Genomic DNA, 20,125 nt, shown 5'->3' on the forward strand with positions numbered 1-20,125 from the left:
CCCAAACATGAGTTGGTTGCCCAAAACATGTCCTAGAATGTCAAACTGGCTCCAAACAGAGGTACAGAGCATGTATTTCAACTGGGATTACATGCAGGGCTTCATGCAGGGCATCACAGACCTAAAGGTAAGCCAGGGGTAACACAGGTTTCAATTTCCTACAGTGGTCGATTCACAGTGGTTGATCCAATCGACCAGTGCATGAGCAGCTCGAGATTTTCAAAAGCCATTGCTGTTTTGGCTTGAATCTTTGGATCTATGGGCTACATGGATGATCAAAAAGCATCATTGAGTTCCATGCATGATAACCAACATGTACATGGTGGAAAATCAAACATGCATGGGGTTCTTGGGAGTATAGGTACCTTATGCTAGCATGCATGGCTGCTCAAGCAAGGAACAACAAAAATTAAACAAGAGCAGGTTTAAATCCGTGCAATAACAGTTCTGTTTTAAGAAATACAGCTATGGATTCATCATGCATTCAAAGCAAACATGACCTACACTCATTTCCATGGTCCAACTGTACACCAAAGCATGGCAATCAATCATACAAGGTTGGAAACAGTATGTACAGCATGCAAACACAAAAAACATGGTGGGTGAAGGGCCAGGTACAGCAGGTTGCATATGCATGCACAGATTTAACATCAAAGCTCTTAGAATATGACAAATATAATAGGCACAGTAGAACATGGTTGTACAGCCAATAACAGAGAATGGATCATGGTTTCAGCCATGGAAAAGGAAAGATAACAGTACAAGGTTGCAGGGTTTGGGGTTACCTTGTTGAATCCAAGCACCAAAAGGGGTTCCAAGCCCTTCCTTCTTCCTTTTTCTCCTCTTCTTTCTTCTCCTTCTCTCCTTTCTCTCCTCTATCTCCCAACAAAATGAACAGGGCTTTTTTAGGCTAATGGTTGGCTTATATAGGTACCAGCCATTAGGGGTTGTTTGGCTAATGCAATTTCTATGAAGAATACATTCTTGAAATTCATTATACAATGCAATTGGCTTCAAGCGGGCCCCATATGATCACATTGTTAGGGTAGTACCTCCACAAGTCATTCTAGGTACGGGCAGGTGATCCGGGGTGCGAGACACTGGGTCCCACACATCTGAGATGGATTCTATGCAGTACAGCAGTACTAGTCAATCCAATTGGTTGATCCAATCGACCAGTAGGTAAAACCCTGCTATTTTTGCACCTGGGTCCCATTGAGGCCAGTGCTATGCCTAGGACATTGTCCTTGTATAATTTGTGGCCATTAAACCATGTTTAAACATTTAAAAATGAATTTAATCCTGTTTTGGTTAAGCAGGGGTTGTACCTTAGGTTGCCCATCAACTGGTGTATGGAACAGCAACACAGGTCTGGTAGTTGCCTCCGGATTGGTAGGTATGACATCACCGGAGATTTCCCTTAAAAAATGAGCACCGGGTCGGTGCACCATAGGTTGCTAGTGGGTAAGACCCAGGATCCATCGGGTTCCAGACCTACATTCGGAGTTCGGGTCAGGGTCCGGGCACAACTGTAACAGGTACTGTGGGATTAATATAATCCATGTGGCTCACACAGTGATGAAGCAGGGATCCATTCGGTCACTCTCACAATCGGTCGATGTAAGCATATGCAGTATGATGTGCATGCTATGACGTAACTCCCACTAAGGTGGGCATGTCACTCTCCGTAAATAAACACCATACAGATCTTAGTCTAGTCGCTACTCTAAGCGTCTAACCTGAGTTTCTAGCGCAGTCACCCTCATGGTTTCTGCCTATAACCTCATATCTGGCTTCTAATAGGTTACTTAGGAGTGTGGTATCTTCCAAGTTGGACCAAGTAAATGTCTCATCTTAGCTCTAACTAAGGCGCCTTCAAGCACACATGCTCATGGGCTCATCTCGCTTGCTACGCTCAAGCGCCGAGGTGAATCACCCGTGTGAGTGGGTCGATTCAATGCCTGGTCGTGGATGTACCGCCATAATTGAGCTTTACCTGGTCCCACATGAACTTGGTAGTCTCGTACTTCTCATATTGGCTGATGAGATCATCATGCATCATGCTTAACATAAGAAAGCGTGCACTACGATCTCTCTTAAACCAATTGTGTAAGTTTCTTTTTCTTTACAGTGATAAGCGGTAGTACCCACTTCGAGTGGGGTTATTTCAGTGGTCAAGCGTTCAAGGTAACCTTGCTCATTAAGCAAGAACTGAGCCTTTCAGTGCCACATGTCATTATTGGTGCCATCCAACTTGTTGCCTTGGTTAAGGTCAGCAACAACACTTTTAGAGGCCATCATTACAATGTGCTCTACGTTCATAAACCAAATTTGTTTAAGAAACCCTAATCAAAGTTAATGGTTCCTTTTCCCACACAGTGAGACCAAAAATTTCGCTAAGCTGGTAATTAAATCTCACATTGTGTGGGTCTGGGGACGTATAACTTTAACTGATTTTGAACAAATATAGGAGGAAAAAAAATATCTCCTAACCACAATTTAATGCGCCATCCATCAAGTGCGCAAGGGACTCACATAAGAGACCCAAATTGGTACTTGAAGTGATATGCCGAGTCGGTACGAGGTTCTGATACGCAATGCAGTAGCTCCCATTACATGGCTTCTCAAAAAATATTAAAAATTACAACTGGCTCTTTACATTCAAGATTCCTACTACAAACTACCTGCGAGCACTGCACTTTGTATCGCTTCCAGGTACCAACTCTAACGCACATACATCCAAACAAACATATCACTTTAAAATACCAAAACCATCCCATACGAAATAAAAAATAAGGGTAATTTACACATACCACCCCTGAGGTTTGACGAAAGGATAATTTTTTTTCACAGTTTTGAAAATTCTGCGTATCCCCCTAAAGTTTGCAAACAGTAACAAATAAGCCAATTCCGTCAGTTCATGATTAACAGTGTTAAAAATAAGAGGTGAACTGACAAAATTACCCTTGTAAAAAAAGGAAAAAAAAAAAAAAACCTATGACTCATCTTCCCCAAATCGATTGGGGAAGATGAGTTGCAGGTTTCAAAACCCTTTCAACCCTTAAGGAATTTAGGGTTTCAAATTGGAAAAAAATCCCAAATCAAAACCCTTTTGCGCACCTGAGATACTCCGGGCGAGAGAAATATTACATTTTAATCAAAGATCTGCCAACGACAGCGAGTGGAAAGCGGTCAATTTGGTGTTTGTGAGTCTTCCATGTTTATTCCATCCATACTCCTCGTTCCTCAAGAAGAAGAAGTCTATTCATTGTCCATTATTACAGTTAATACAAGCCTTAGCAAAGCAAGCCAATCCCTTCAAAACCCGAATGCTTCTGTTGTTTTCTCCTAAAAATGGTCAAACTTCAAACATTGGGCGATAGATGACCCCCGAGTCTCGCTCGTTCGCTGGCTTCTTCTCTATCTGAGACCAAATGTTGTCTTCGTCTCTGCACCACACCAACAACACCCCCATCCCATATTTTCTTTTCTTTGATTTTGAGTCGCAAAAAGTGGCCTCCAATGGGACAACCCTCCAACAAAACATCTCTTCCACTTCTCCATTTTCATGTTACAACAGTAAGGAATCCTCAATCATTTCTCATATTCTTATTAGTTCATCTCATCTCTATATTGCTTTGCTTTAAACTATACATATAACATCATATTGTAATCCTTTTTAGTGATATAATGTATGTAATACGGGTGTTTTTCAATTTCCAACAAAGTCGAGTTTTGCATTTCTTTGAAGCAGTACTGGCAGTCGCAGTTACATGATTTTAATAAATGGCAGCAGAACATGCTTACATTCTCCACCCCCCCTTTCTCCATTGATTTCGTCTGGGTGCTGCTGCTTTCATTTTCTCATGCTTCGAGAAACTTGCGCGATGGTTGCTGTAATTGTAGCATTGCAGTCTTTTACCTTCTCAAACTTATTTAATGGTGGACTCATACATCGTTGCAAAGATTTTTGCAGGTGCGCTAAAGGGTTTTGATTTGGGATTTCTTCCCAATTTGAAACCCTAAATTCCTTAAGGGTTGAAAGGGTTTTGAAACCTGCAACTCATCTTCCCCAATCGATTTTGGGAAGATGAGTTGCAGGTTTTTTTTCTTTTTTTTCTTTTTTTGCAAGGGTAATTTTGTCAGTTCACCTCTTATTTTTAACACTGTCAGTCATGAACTGATGGAATGGGCTTATTTGTTACTATTTACAAACCTCAGGGGGGTACGCAGAATTTTTCAAAACTGGGGGATAAAATTATCCTTTCGTCAAACCTCAGGGGTGATATATGTAAATTACCCAAAAAATAATGAAAAAACACATGGTGTGCATGGGATGGGGTGTTTGACAGCGTCAAAAAGGTCTATACTGTAATGGGGGGGGGGGATCATCTGTTTCTTTATTAATAAAGTGGCCCTGGGTGGTCTCCAATAATATGAAAAAAATATGGGACGATTTGGGGCAAAACCCTATCTCCCATTTTTCTCCCATAGATATCAAATAATGATTTCTCACTAATGGGGGGGGGGGTTGCACATGATATAAATAAAATACCCCCAAAACGAGAAACCCTATAGGGGAGATCCCTCAAATTTTGTTGGGGGCCACCAGAATAAATCACCAATATACATATAAGAAATCTAATTTAATACATGTATATTTTAAACATATATGATTTATTCAATAAAGAAATCGTATAAATAACCATATCATTAACAATCCCCAATGCATGTATAACAAATCAAAGCATATGCATATAGTTGTATCTAACCAAAACCATATCACATGCATATTGTTATAACCAAATACTAAAGTATGCATAAATTCCCCCCCCCCCCAAAAAAAAAAAATCGTATATGCAATCGGTTATAAAATATTATATAATTTTTTTATTTTCTTCTTCTCCTTTTTTTTTTTTTTAAATTGTGTTGCTGCCTAGGTAGTAGCCCCTTTTTTTTTTTAAACAGTTGCAGCTGTGCTTGGCGCTACCGAGCATGCTGCCTCTGCCTATTGCGTGCACGCGGCGGCGGGCCGAGGCCTACTGCTGCTGTTGTCGTACGCGGGTGGCCTCTCCTTCTTCCCTTCGTTTTCCCCACCTACGCTCCTTGCACATAGCTGCGGTAGCGACCGTGTGCTGCTGCCTCGCTGTGCGCCAAAAGCCGCGGCTTCCATGGGGCTACCTACCAAATGGGAAGAAAAGAAAGAAAGGAAAAAAAAAAAAAGGAAAAGAAAGGAGGAAGGAGATCGACTATCCATTCTTCCAAAAATATTTTAATCTCCATATAAAAAAAAAAGAAACTCATCCATTATATGCGAACTATAAATCCTAATGGCTCTGATACCACTGTTAGGGAAACATGCATTCCATTCCATAAACATAGAGTTTTAAATATTACCTGAACGGAATGGAGACGCAATAGACGGGATGATCGAATATGGCTTGCAGTTACGAGCACTCCACGATCTCTATAGGCTTCTCTCTCTTAGAGAAATTCACGTCACAAAACCCTAGGCTAGGATGGAAACCCTGGGAAACACAAAAGTTGAAGGAGAGGGAGAGAACTGCTTCTCAAAGATATGAAAATCAATATATGTCTAGGGTTTAAGCCTAATACTCATTTATAGGCAAAACCCTGGGCGCCCCTCTCACTTGGTCGACTCCCACTAGGGGTCTAGACCGAATAGGAAAGGGGGAGGGGTTGGTCACTTAAGTGACCGCCCCCTCCAGAGCTCGAGTCTCGCACGGCCAACCGCTTGTGGGCGCACTAATTGGGCCCAGCCCATTATCGTTTTACAAGATCAACACATTGCTCCCTTGTATTGACATCATACAGTCATAGAAAGAGAGAGGATAAGGACCAGATGAAAGGAAAATTCTACTCCCACTTTCATGACATCCTTTGTATCAAAATCATCTAATTTGGAATATAAAATAAAAAGATGTGTGTTTATATATGATTCGATGTACGTATAGGCAATTTAACCCATGTAGTGAAGCAATCTGCAATAGAGTATTATATTTTGGGAGTATTTGAATGACGCCTCTATAGGTGTATTTAGAATGTGTAAAATCACTTAGAGGGGGTGAATAGGTGATGCTATTATAAAATAAAATCTTTTACGGAATATTAAGTTATAACAAAACTTAAAGTAATTGTACAAATAACACATATATTTTATAATGGTTTGGTTAAAACTTGCCTACATCCACTCCTCTTACCTTAGAGTGAATTTCACTAAAAATAATCTTGAGAATGAGCAAGAGGACTCTTACACAAATCTTGATTCCGAGTAAGAGGACTCAAACTACTCTTGATTTTGAGCAAAAGGACTCAACCAATTTTGATTATGAGCAAGAGGACTCAATTAACACATAAAGTAAAAATTATTAAGTAAAGGGTTACCTCAACCTTAATAGGAGTGTATGCTACCTTCCACTCGTGGAGCTTGAAACTAGATAAGGTAGAGGAGCTTGAGTGTGTGAGCTTGTGATGATTAGTTGCTTGAAATCAATGAATGCTCACTTGAGGCTATGGCACTTAGAGCTTGTAGTAAAGTCTCTTAATGATGGTGATTAGCATTAATTAGAGCTTAAACAAGTGCCTATTTATAGGCTAGGCAGCTTAAATTAATTAGGAATCTGTCTTAAGATTGGATTCAAAAGACAGAGCTAATCCTATATACTGTTTCCCAATCCAGTATGTCGGATCACCAAATTACTTAAAATATAGCCTTTGACTCAAGGGTCAAATTCCAATGGTTAGATTTGAATTCGGTATGCTGGATCATGGTCTGTAGTGACATTTTTTATCCAGTATGCCAGATTCAGATTCGGAGCATTCCGTTTACCCTCTGTGACTTATATCTGTGGGATTAATGGGATTCGGTATGCCGTTTTCAGATCTGGTATATCGAATCAACAGTTTTGTTGGAATACTACAAGTCCTTTAAAGGGCTGATATTGGATGACTTCCATTTGGCATGGGCACATAGATTTGGGGTATTTTTAACCTCCTAAGGTCTTTCTTCATGTATGCATGCGTGTGTGTGTGCGATACATTGATTTAGACCTTAACACATCTTTTACAACTTTATTACAATTTCAACACTTCAAAAATACTTCAAGTCTTGGGTGCTTCGTGTCTTGGGTACTTCATAGCTTAGCTTGAATTTCTTCCATGAATTATTGAAGTGTTTGTGTGTATAGACTCTTGAACTTAGGTCACTTGTTGCCGTGCTCTTGTAAAGAGCTTCTTATACATCTAGAACAAGAGTTAGTACACTATTGATTTATTTATTTTCATCAAAACCATAATATGAAAGAGTGCGTGAGGTCATTTCCTCAATAGAATGTGACTCCTATTAATTGTCATTTATCTTACTCAAAAGTTTTTTTAATTTAAGATTCTAAAAAAGTTTTTAAAAATAAATTGAAAATGACATATCATTATGACATTATCAAAAGGTCGTGCACATATTTTGAGTACACATGTGAAATAACAATAGTTACCCTCATTAGAAAAAATTATGTATAATACTAAAAGGGAAAAAAAGCAAAGTTACAACTCAAGGTGTCAATAAGAAAATCCTTTATAGTTTTGTAAAAAATATATAGGATAGGTCATAGTTGTTTCATATATAGTAAATAATTTAGAGGGGAGGTTTGTCATGCTCTTTGGTCTAGCCACAAAAAATTACAGGTCTCAAAAATATTATGCCGAAATAATAGTGACAATGGTCATCTCTCTCTCTCTCTCTTTCTCTCTCACATACACACACACACACACACGAAACTTAAATGTCTATCTTTGCAATGGGGAGGGCAGATATTGCTACTTGGGTGGGAAAGAGAACTGAACATGGGTATTTATGGAAAGTGTAATACTTCGTCAATAATGTAACTTTATTTGGATCTTATAAAAATAGTATGATTGTTTATTTTTTAAACAAATATCTATTTTAATTAACAATGCAATTTTGGCATTAGAACATTGTATATTGGTTTTGTTTTGGATTACACAAATTATATATTGTAGGTATTAGTGAAAATATTTTCGTCCTCCCTTAGCAGAGACCAGGAATCGGGAGTCGATTCCCCCTTTTGCGGTGTTCTCGGGAGAGAGGGATAGTTTGTTTCCTAACTATCTTCTCTTTTATTTTTTTCTTTTTTGGAGTCAACATCTAAGTAAGGGTTTAGGACCTATAAATATCTCCCCTTATGAGGGATAGAATTGACTCTAATGGATAAGACAAAATTCCTCTTTGATTTCTAAGTAAATTCAAGGTTACATGCTGGGAAAGGTTTACGTACCCAACTCCGTCCATTTAGAGGTCGGTCTCCTTCTATTTAAACCATTCATAGGTTTACTAGTCCTACTAACTTATCTTAAGTACTGATATGCATAGTAGAATTACTGAAAATAAACTAACTTAATATAGGTTTCTAAATTGGAAAGCAACAAAGCACATGATAAAGCACACATGATAAATGAAAAGAGGAATAACAGAAAACAATACACATGGGGAGGCGGAGGACCGAACTTCAACAACATTTTGTTGAGTTGTTTACGTATTCTGAACAATTCGAAAATCAAATCAAATGTAATTCAGACATGATATGACACATGGAAAATCACGTGAATTAATATAAACATGGTATGGATTATCATAATGAGTTTAGACATAATGAATATTACATAAATGTGAGATTATATTATATACATATGAGAGACCAAACACTGACACAACTTTGTCAAACTGCCTACATATCTGTACTAGGGAATATGTCATAACGAATTAGCACTTCTCAGATTAGGCTAGGCCTCTCTAGCTGAGTATTGTTTCCACATTGGGATAATTACATGCAGAAAATATGTATTTGTGAAAACTCTTTTGGAAAAAGCTAGCAGCGTAACTACATGATCGGGATATTTTAGGAAAATTGACATCGTGCCAGGATTTTGAAAATACATATATGTATATCATTATAATTTAAATGTTGAAATGGGGACCTGATTAGAGCACAATCACTAGTTTTGTTTCTAAATAGTCTAATTATCTACATTTAATCAAACTACTTAAATAACTTAATTAAAATGAACAAGAAGTGAGGAGCGAGGAAAATGCCTTATTTGGTAAAAAAGGGATTTATTGACACAATTCTACAGATTTCTTACGCTCATGCAACCACCCCAGTGAAAATTTCTTTCGGGGGTATTTTAAAATTTTTTGGATTTTTCAAGGGTTTCCCCATGCTTATAGGGATTTTTTTGGGATTCTCTTGGATTTCAAACTTTCTCCAGGGTATCAAGGGACTTCCTAGGTGTGAGAAAGGGGAAAGAAGGGGTGGAGAGGTGTGTAAATGCCCTCCAGGGTTTCAAGGGACTTCCTAGGTGTGAGAAAGGGGAAAGAAGGGGTGGAGAGGTGTGTAAATGAGAAGGGGTGAGGTCCCTATTTATAGGAACCAAAAGGGAGGGGGAAAGAGGGGTTTATGAGTTTGGAAACCCTTCTAAGGGAGCATGGCGGCACCTCCGAGTTATAGTTGGCGGGGTCACTAAGGGTTGCCACGTGGCAGCCCCTAAATGGCATTGAGAAATCCCAAATGCTGATTTTTACAACTTTATGCAACGAACTTCAGACAATAATATATTGGGAAAACATTCCCTACCTCCATGATTGTTTTGATGATAACAAATGTGTTGGCACAAGCCATTATATATAAATATGTCAACAGGTTTGATGATGGAACTAAGAAGATCAAGCCAAGATATTGAAGGACATAAAACACAAGAATGTTCAAGACAAAGCTTGAAAGATCAAGGCTTTGAAGACTCCTCACTATTCTCACTAAAGAATAATTGAAGAATGAGAATTGAAGATTGAAGTACATCACATGAAGAATTCAAGATGGTATGAAGATGCTTGTGTACACACTTATAAAATACACACACACACACACACTTGCATACTTGTATTTGCATTTGCATCATAAAGAGACCTTAGGAGGTTATACTTGAACCCACATGACCTTAGGAAATGTTAGAAAAATGTTAGAGCAAAACCTCGTGAAACCCCACAGTTAGAATTGTCGAAAATAAGCATAACAGGAGAATGGGATTGTGATCCGGTCGATCGGATCTCAGAACCCATTCCAACCGGATGCTGGCAGTAGCATCACAGGAACGTACTCGTGACTTGGTCCGGTCGATCGGATCAAGTGGGACGATGGTTCGGTCGATCGGATCGCAATCGAATGCCTTTTTGCCTTCCAACGACTAGTTTCCAATGACTATATTTTTCTAATGGCTGTGATCCGATCGATCGAATCATTCTTCAGGTCGACCGGATGGACAAAAAATAGATCTGTTAGAGCTCATTTTGCATATGTTTTTAGTGCATTAAATGACCCTATAGAGGACTTATCAGGGCTTTTCACACATCCAATACAATCCAAAATACTACTTTTGTGAGATATGAAAAGTCATTCTAAAGTCCTATTGATTGAAGTCAAGTTATCTCTATTAAGATCATTCTAGTTTGACTTCAACACTCAAGACCTTACAAGCTTTCATTCTAAAGAGAAGTTCTAAAGAAGGTCAAAGCATTGATCATCATTGCATATCATTCATCACTTGCAAGGAGTATATGCTACAATCCTTGCTTAGGTAATTCTTACATTTTCTCTATTGTATTGTTTATGCTTTTGAGTTAAGAAAACATTAGTGTGTTAATCTAGACTGTAATTAAATTAATACGTTTAGGATCCTCTTATCCTGTGAAAAATTGTAAAGGTATTCTTCCCACCTATTGTACTGAAAGGAAGAAGCTAGTGAAATTCTCTCAAAGTTGAGAGGAGTGGATGTAGGCTGGGTTAGCTGAACCATTATAATTCTTATGTGTTGTTCTCTTGGAGTATTTATTTTTACCTATTTTGTCTTAATCAACGAAAATTGTAAAAAGACTAATATTTCACTAGTGATAACCTATTCACTCCCTCTAGGTTATCTCACATAATATCTATCAACCCGACTGTCAGAATTTGACGATCAATATATCATTGGAAATTTTTTTCATAGTATTATCCAATGATATGGAGATCAATCACAATTTGGGCCAAGAGCACAGTCAAAACTATGTTCAACATAAGAGATCTTGCAAAACATGTATTTTGATGAAATGATGGCCAAACAATGTTGTATTCACACCAAAATATAGATTTACAATTAAAATGATAAAATAGATCATTCCTAAAAGTTTAACTCATTATGATAAGATTTGGGCACCCCAGTCACTCTACAACAAAATGGTCATTTTATGCCAGAAAACTTCTGGGAGCAAAGTTGGGTTAAAAAAAATCATCATTTAGAGGGTGTTTTAGGATGACAGAATTCAGTGTCTACACCTATTAATTTGACAAGATTATCATTTGGGCAACATGACAATACATTTGTGGGAGAACTGGAAGAGTAAGGGCCTAGGTTACATGAACATAGATCAATAACAACACTATGTGATTATTTTTTCTCTTAAGGGCCTAGGAAAGACATATTATAGGTACAAGAAAATTAATTGTGTGATAAATGACATATTGATTTGATTTTGCATAAAATATTTATGAGTGTATTGACCAGACTAATGCAAAAGCAACAATGGAGGCTGATATTATATAAGTTTTGAACGAGGAAAATAATGATAGTGATGCGAACATATAACTTAAAACAATTCCTAAAAAACCCATGAGGACTAATAAGTAATAAGGGAGTTCACACTAATCCATATACTCATGGGCTTGAAGAGGGGCAAACACTAATTTCTGTATAGGACTGGCTTGATTTGGATTGATTCCTATATGAATCAGCATGAATCGGGAAAAAAAAACCCTTTATCCTAGTTTATGTATAGGAGCAGCCCGATTTGGATAGATTGGAACTGGATCAATCCAAATTGGTCAATCCCATCCGATTTTTTAAACCTTGCCTAGAATCGACAAAAAATGCTAGAAAACCTATTACAAGCCGCAATTAAGAACGGGCCAATTTCGATCATAATCAGTCATTTTCACCCATTTGAGCCCGATTCCTTGAATCATTCACATGACACATGACAATGATGAATATGATCGAATCAACAATGAAGTTAGATAATACCATGGCCAATGTTTTTACTTGATACTAGGTGTACAATAAAGATTTTATAGTTAAAATAATGATTTGAGGAATCAATATCGGATCAGCTGGCCGACCAATTTGTATAAGCGATACCAATATTGATTTGTATTGGTATCAGTTCAATACTGGATTGGTACGGGCCAAGGTTAGAAATATAAAAAATTATTTTTTAAAGAAGAAAACATGGGTAAAACTGTCCTAGTGAGATCGATAGGGATACATATACCGATTACTAAATCCCTGCAATAGATTGGATTGTCAATGACTTCATAGCGTGGTAGAAATTGGAATGACATGAAACAATTGGGGAAAAGCCTTAGGCCATGTTTGGAAGCCAAGAAAAGAAATTTAAAAAAAAATGAATTTGAATAGAGAGATAGACACATAAATCAATGATTATGTCATCATGTTTTTTGTCTTATTATATTTTGCCTTTTGTTTTCTTGACTTCCAAACATAGATCAGGATCGCCTCCAGGGAGCTGGGAATGCCTAGGGCATTGCCAGCCGTTGGGTTGTGCCACACACATCCCTAATCGTGCATCGAAATGTGTGTGGCACAGCTCAACAGTTGAATGCCCCCTGGACGAGCGGAGACGAGCCGAGATCTCCAAACATAACTTTAGGAAACAATCAATTCCTTCAAACAATAATTACATCGAACTAATATACGTTGCATGCGAGCGAGCGCATGTGCTATTTGACAAGGGGGAGAGAGAGAGAGGAGTTGCAGGGAAAGATTCTAAGGACAGTTAATCATGTCATTTTCTTTCTTCAAGCAGAGACCCAAACCAGTACCGGAGCTCGTGAAAGCGATCAGAGATAGCCTTCTCGCCCTTGACACCAAGACCGTTGTAGAAGTTAAAGCCCTTGCAAAGGTTTGTTTTGTTTGTTTTCTTTGATTCCAGCTATCTTTGTTTGCAACCGGCAATTATCCACACATTGATCTGTTTTTGTTCGATTTTCCACATGGAAACCCTCTGCTTTCCCCTCCAATTAGGATTTATGGACAGACGTATTTTATTAAATTCATTGGAGTTTGATGCTCCCTTATAACTCTACCATTTGGGTAGATTGCCTTGGTGTTCGGATTTACCTCATTTGATGGTCACCATTGGAGACCGAGTATAATTTGGAAGGCAAAACTGCTGCTCACAAATTTTACATTGTGTACAATATTTTGGGTTTGCCAGATGAGCTATGGTTCGTGAAACTTTCTACATTGGTTTACTTTTGGTGTTCTGAAGGAGAATCTGAAATGGTCTCGCTTGTTGAATTGGATGTATTATGTCTATTGTTGGGTTTCGACGATTGGTTTGATGGTTTCTGTCATCGTGTGTAATTAAGAGGTTTGATCCCAAGATTCCTGATGGTTTTCGTGTAGGAGGGGAGTATTAGAACGTGGGTACTACTTGCAATACGTTATTGATGATGCCCAGTCCCATTTTCTTCGACTTTTACCATGACCTTTGGGTTGTGGAGTCATTCCCTGCTTGGAAGAAGAAGAAGGGGAAAATTGTCGATGATACAGACATCCATTGCACAGATGGAGTCTTCATGTATATATGTATATATTTTCCTTCTAGGTAGTTATCTATGGATGCAGACTATCCATGGATCTCCTGTTGAACCTTGAACCTTGGACCCCTGAGTTTGAAATTATGGTTATATCTACATTATGGCCACAAATAGGATACATCTGGTCACCCAAACTGTACAATTGGTTTCATTTAATCCAAGATAGTGTGATTATATAGACTCTGACAGTTAAGATGGTGGCACGACCATTGGCCCATTTATTGAGATTTTTATCATGGTGAAGAGTTCTTTTTGTCTTCTATTTATTTTTCATTTGGACTCTTTTCATAATGACATTTATTTATTTTTTCTCTGGCAGGCTTTAGAAGAAATTGAAAAGAATTTTGTGGGAATGAGACAAATGCTTTCTGGAGATGGGGAAGTTGAACCAAATGCTGATAATGTTTTACAGTTTACACTTGAAATCTGCAAAGATGATGTTATTGGCCTTTTTGTTCACAAGTTTCCTATTTTGGGGTGGGAAGTAAGTCATGCTATTTTCTGCAGATTCACACATTTTTAATTGATTGATCCACTTGCTTTGAAGTGATTTCAAATACCAATGCTACAGGCAAGAAAAGATTTAGTTCACTGTTGGCCTATATTGTTGAAGCAAATGGTCGGTTCTACTTATTGTTGCGTGGACTACATTGAGAATCATCTGGAACTGCTTGACTTCCTTGTTGTGTGGTATGGTTCTATGACTTGCAACATCACAATTTTCCCTAATTTTTGTTTTATTTTTTTATTGTTCTTATTTATTTTGATACTTCATTGTCATGCATTTTAGAGTTTCGATATGCTGTTTTAATGTGAGGAAGCATTCTCACTCATTTATGACAGAAAGGTCAAGGGGACTGCGGTCATCTATTGGCTGAGTTCATGGTGATTAATTGCAGGATAAGTAACAGGATGGATTGATCAAAGAGATGTCAATGGTTGATATGGACAATGTACTTAAAGATGGATACACTGGGAGTGAATTAGTTTCTATTTTTCCTGAATGCTACTATGTGGTTATTCTTTATCATGTTTTCAATATTTTTTAGGGATACTATGTATAGAAACTGTTTTTGGTAAGACGTATATAGGAACTTAAGATGCATAAAATGATAATTTAAGGAAACTCCTAAGGCTATTGTTCTGTCAAGGCTTAGCTCATTAGTTTCAAACATAGTACAAGATCTCGGCGAGATTTCGTAAAAATATCGGTTTCGTGAAGTCTCGTGATGAGATGGTAGGCAAGACAGGATTTGTGCAAGATCTCGGTCGAGATCTCGGGTTATATCTCGATCTCGGTTCGACCCAGTTCTATAAAAAGGCATTGTCTTGGCGAGATTTCGACCTCAACTCGAAATCTCGCCTCTCTTGCTCTGTTGTGAAGGAAAAAGACCTCCAAGTGAGGGTTTTGGTGTTTTTTTTTTTGGCAAATCTCACATCAACTGAAGATTAAAGCTTGGAGATTCAAGATTGAAGCTTCAACATCAAGAGAGGGAGCTGCATTGCATCTCAAGAACATCAAGTTTCAACATCATTTAATCTATGTCTCTTTCCAAGTTTCTAACAATTATTAACAAACCGTCAAACGATCACCATGAATGACTATGAATATGATGCCTAATGTGTAAATGTTTTATAATTTGATTTTTTTAATTCCTAGTGCTTAATTAAGTTGTTTTACACCTCTACTTTATTATGTGTTCTAAATATAGTGTGGAATAGCCTAGGGTAGAGCTCACCTATGTCGTACACTTCCAACCTAGGGTCCGAAGTCAAAGTACCATTTTTGGTTTGAATTTGTAATAACTAATGTTTCTATTGTGTTTAGAAGGCCTAAAATAGGATGGATGTCAAGATTCAGGACCTATCTTGGCCATATGGCCACCAAAACCCACCACCGAGTCAAGACAGGAAAAAATACACCAACTCACCGAGGTCTCGGTTTCATGGCCTGGAGAAACCAGGGGCGAAATCGAGACCTAGAACCTTGGTTTCAAATGCTGATCTGCTCTTCCCTATTGGTTGGATATGGGTAGACAAGTGCCTTCGGGAGTGAAGGTATTTGGTTGGCTGCTTGGTTTGGAAAATACAAATAGCTGATAGTTTTTAAGAAGCTAGGTTTTGCAAACATGCATCTGAAAGAGGAGAGTTGGTATAAGTATATATTTGCCCGTTATTTTGTGGTCCTAAATGTTGGTTCTAATATTTGGTTGTGTTCAGAGTTAAGTGGGAGATGCCATAATTGATTATAGAGGTTCTTATTTCTTACCTACGTTCCTCTTCACCTCTCATGGAAGAATGAATATGTGGGAGATGCTTCCCTTGAGATAAGCTAGGAATAGGGAGGGAAGAAATGCATGGTTTGTCAATGACTTATCACACACTTTTTTGAAGAACTTACTAGTATATGGGCTCCTACCTCTTAGATTGATGTTTGCCCTTAAAAAGGTAACACAATTAACATATCGAGCATTTGGCTAAAATCTAAACATCTCCACCATGCATCAGATAAGCTATTATGGGTTTGAGAAACCATTATTGGGCATAATCTCCTTCGTCAATTTCAACTGACTTAGAATGGGAAGTTGTGTCCAGTCCTTGATATAGATTTTTTAAAACTTAAGTAAGATTAACTGCCGATGGAAATGCCAAAGGTGGTTAATTTTTGCTAGTTTTGCTAATGTATTTTCATTTGAGGTAGTCCTTGTTTATTCATGTAATTTTATTTCTTCCTGTTAATCTTCATCGCTTTATCTTTTAGCCCCCCCTGATGCAGGAGCAATTTTTTGGACCGAGCTAAACCCGTTGGGGACCCACATGAAGACGAACCGGGTCCAAATGGGGTTTTTAGTTCAGTAGGATATTTAGGAATTATTTTATTTGGAAATCATATGTAATCTTTTATTTTGGGGGTGGCTATTAGACATGTAGGGAAGTTTCCAATTTGAGTTTTATTAAGTTTCTATTTTTATTAGTCTAGGTTTTAGTAAGTAATTAGGAGTCTTTATTTTCTGGGTCTTATAAATAGATGTGTAACTAACGATTGAAGTAGATTTGAGAATGGAATTTGATTGAGTTTTTTATGGTGCCGGTTAGTACATAGCAATGGTTGTGTGACCTCTCTTCTCCCCTCCTCTGATATTTTCTTCTTTTCTTCTTCTCTTCTTCTTCTTCTTCGTTTCCCCATCTCCTGTTCTGGAGTAGGAACAGTCCCTCACGATTGAGAACTGCTCTCTCTCATCTCCTCTTCTTTCTGCCTCATATTCTGGGTATTAGATCACCTCCATTGGGCGTCCCTACCCGTACAATCTGGTGGCTGAAACTCATGTGGGCTGTGAGATATCAACACAAAGCCTCACCTTGTTTATATCCTACCGCCTGAACATGTTGCAGAAGTAATTGCCTTTTCTAATCCTTGATTCTGGGTCTAGCTAACGATCACATTTAAGGGGATTAGTAGATGCGAATCAGTCTCTGAAGTCTCAGTTCAAGCAGATTTGATTTGGGAGAGTTCCATCTCTTGAAATCCAACCTCATCTACCATGGGTACTGAGTCTTTGATAAGAGGAAGAAGACAGGTCTTATTATTTACAAATAAGGACATCTTTGATTATTTATACTAAGGCCCTTTTTAAAAAAAAAACTGAGTTCTGTTCAAACCCGTCTCCATATTATTTTCCAGAACTGCACTCCTCCCTTAAGAGTTAATTCCAGGTTGGTCCCATATTATGTTACCTTACTCGAGGGCTTATTTTATCATGAAATTACAGAATTGCCATTACTCTTGATATTTGAGTTGTTTCTTTATTTAGGTGGGCCCACAACCGATCCGGGTTTTCGAACCCCAGGTCTGCATCAACCCCCCCCCCCCCCCCAAAAAAAAAAAAAAAAAAATTATGGCTGACATGCACTTGACAAGTGGGCAAAGATGCAAGCATTAGTGATTTTTCTTTATTAGCATCATATGTTATAATCATTTCATGATGTAATTATGCATTGGAATTATAGAACTTCATTATGCCTTTCATGTGCAGCTATGTTGTCTAAGATTCTGTACAAATCTATTAATGCATAAATAATTACAATTACATTTTTCTTCTGTTATCCATTCTTATATCTATTTATTACTATCATAAGTTGTGTTCATGACATGATGTAATTATATGGAACTTATTGTAGTCTTTCCCCTAACAGCTACGATAACAAGGAGATTGCATTGAATTGTGGAAGCATGTTGAGGGAGTGCATCAAATTCCCCACCCTTGGAAAGTAAGATGTTTAAGTTTTTGATTAGTTCTTCCCCACTCCCCACAGTTGTGTAAAGTCCTTTCTTAATAAAGAACCACAGTGGCATGTAAAGGAATTCAACAAAACAATCTCATCTAGAAATTTTCTTGTTATATTTTTACTGCTCTTTTACCAATGTGATTGCTGGATCTCTGGAGCTTCCAAGGATCAAATTCCAAAATGATATGAAAAGCTGCAATGTTAACCAAAAAATCTCTTAAGGTTGCTTTTTCCCATGTTATATAGTTGGGTGCTGGTTGCTCTCCATTTCTTTATCCAAGTAGTATCTCCCCAAAGATGAAGAAATATGACATTGCTGTACTTCTTTTGGAGATTGTGCTCTTCCATGCAGAATATTTATTAAGAAAGCAAGTTTTGAATTTCACACGTTCGAATTTTTGTAGTGATCTTTCAGATATATATTGGACTCAACTAGCTTTGAGTTGTTCTTCAAATATGTGGAGCTGCCTAACTTTGATGTTGCCTCTGATGCTTTTGTTACATTTAAGGTCAGTTCTTTTCTCTGGTCTTTCTGGCGTTAAAGTTTAACACTTAAACTTAAAAACCTGTTATGTGTCATTCCTGGAGTTTGTTTCCTGAAATAAATCTGGCAGGATTTGCTTACAAAACATCAAACTGCAGTTTCGGAATTCCTGACTGCCCATTATGTGGAGGTTAGCTAACTTCTTGTACTTCTAAATGTAGTCTGAGTTGGAACAGTTCTTGTTGATCCTAATTGTAAATTGTTGATTGGAACTTTCAACTGTTGATGTCACTGTTAATTTGTCCATGAGAAATGCTCATGCCAGGATGGGACAGGGTTATATCGACGGATATTTTACCTTTGGGTAGTAATGACAAATTATGGGAAGTTTGTTGAGAAGTTTCAAAACAACAGAAGACCTATGAAAATTAGGGATCATATCAGAAAAAGCATGAATGTTTTTCCTAGATCTTCAAGTAATACTAAAATAAGCTTGTTTGGATGGTATGGGCTAAAAATTACTTGGGGCAATGTGTTGCAATTAAAAAAACAGAGGAAAACTAGCATTGGTAACAAACAGTCTCAAACTATTTGTTCTTATTCTGGTGGGCATAGTGTTGGTAATTAACATATCTACAATACTGTTAAGTGATCGAAAAAAAAGTTGTGTTGATTGTGCCATTCACTTGCAACTAATCTAATGATAATAATATTAAAACCCTGATGCATCGAGCCTATATTTACAGATTTTATAAGGCTGATTTCAAGGATAGGTGGGGGGAAATAGTGAAGGTCAAATAGATTTTTAAGAAGTAGAAGAGATTAGAGGAAGAATAAAAAATCAGGTGCTGTTATGGGAATGTGAAAAGGACCCATGAACAGTAACCTTGAATGAAGAAGAGAGAAATAGACAGTGCAATAGACAATAATCAGAAGAAGCAAATAGCAGTTACATAGACCTGATAGCAGGCAGCAGCCTCACATCCAAATAATAACTTCATTCCATTCAGTGGAAAAAAATAAATTGTAGGGATACATCTTATTTATCAAGACCAGACTGAATCACTTTCAGACTCCTAAACTTACAAAGCAACTGCCCCTTGGAGTTACCTAAAAAAACAGTTAATAGAAAACCTAATAACTTATGAAATTGAATCCTAGTCTAATTAGACTTCCTACAATAGAACTGTCACAGATGAACACACCATCAGAAAATTGATGGAAATAGCTAATTTATTGTAATAGAATGTACCCAAACAGCAAAACTGATCCAATGGTTCATGGAACCATAGGTATTCTTCTCTAGGATGCTCAGCTACTGCAGCACACCCCTTGTTACAAGGTCAACTTGACTGACTCATGAGAATCAGAACTAGCTTGAACAAACGTTCCCCACTATGACTTTTTATATGTTTATTTGAATAATTGAAAGAAGTTTTGAATGAGCTTAAAAAGAATACTGCACTGATAAATGGTTAACAGTTATTATATTGACTTGATGTTTTGCTTATATGGAATATTTTAGGTGGAACTCACCTATCCGTTGGTCTTAATCCCCTCTAATCATGGTAGCTCTGGCAGGATTATTGCTGCCCCATGCCCATGTAGG

The 20,125-nt window shown here is 37.6% G+C and overlaps 1 protein-coding gene across 1 annotated transcript in view; it reads left to right on the plus strand.

The window, feature by feature from the left end:
* The first annotated feature begins 12,852 nt into the window (after positions 1-12,852).
* The window catches only part of LOC122658308 (calcium-binding protein 39-like), a 37,333-nt gene continuing 30,060 nt past the window's right edge, over positions 12,853-20,125 (plus strand). The window contains exons 1-6 of the mRNA XM_043853229.1: positions 12,853-13,045; positions 14,065-14,229; positions 14,317-14,435; positions 17,940-18,014; positions 18,448-18,541; positions 18,647-18,706. Of these exons, the coding sequence (XP_043709164.1) occupies positions 12,926-13,045; positions 14,065-14,229; positions 14,317-14,435; positions 17,940-18,014; positions 18,448-18,541; positions 18,647-18,706 (633 nt within the window). The 5' untranslated portion in view covers positions 12,853-12,925. The remainder of the gene's footprint in view (positions 13,046-14,064; positions 14,230-14,316; positions 14,436-17,939; positions 18,015-18,447; positions 18,542-18,646; positions 18,707-20,125) is intronic.

The sequence above is a fragment of the Telopea speciosissima genome, chromosome 4 (genome assembly GCF_018873765.1).
Source record: "Telopea speciosissima isolate NSW1024214 ecotype Mountain lineage chromosome 4, Tspe_v1, whole genome shotgun sequence".
NCBI lineage: Eukaryota > Viridiplantae > Streptophyta > Magnoliopsida > Proteales > Proteaceae > Telopea > Telopea speciosissima.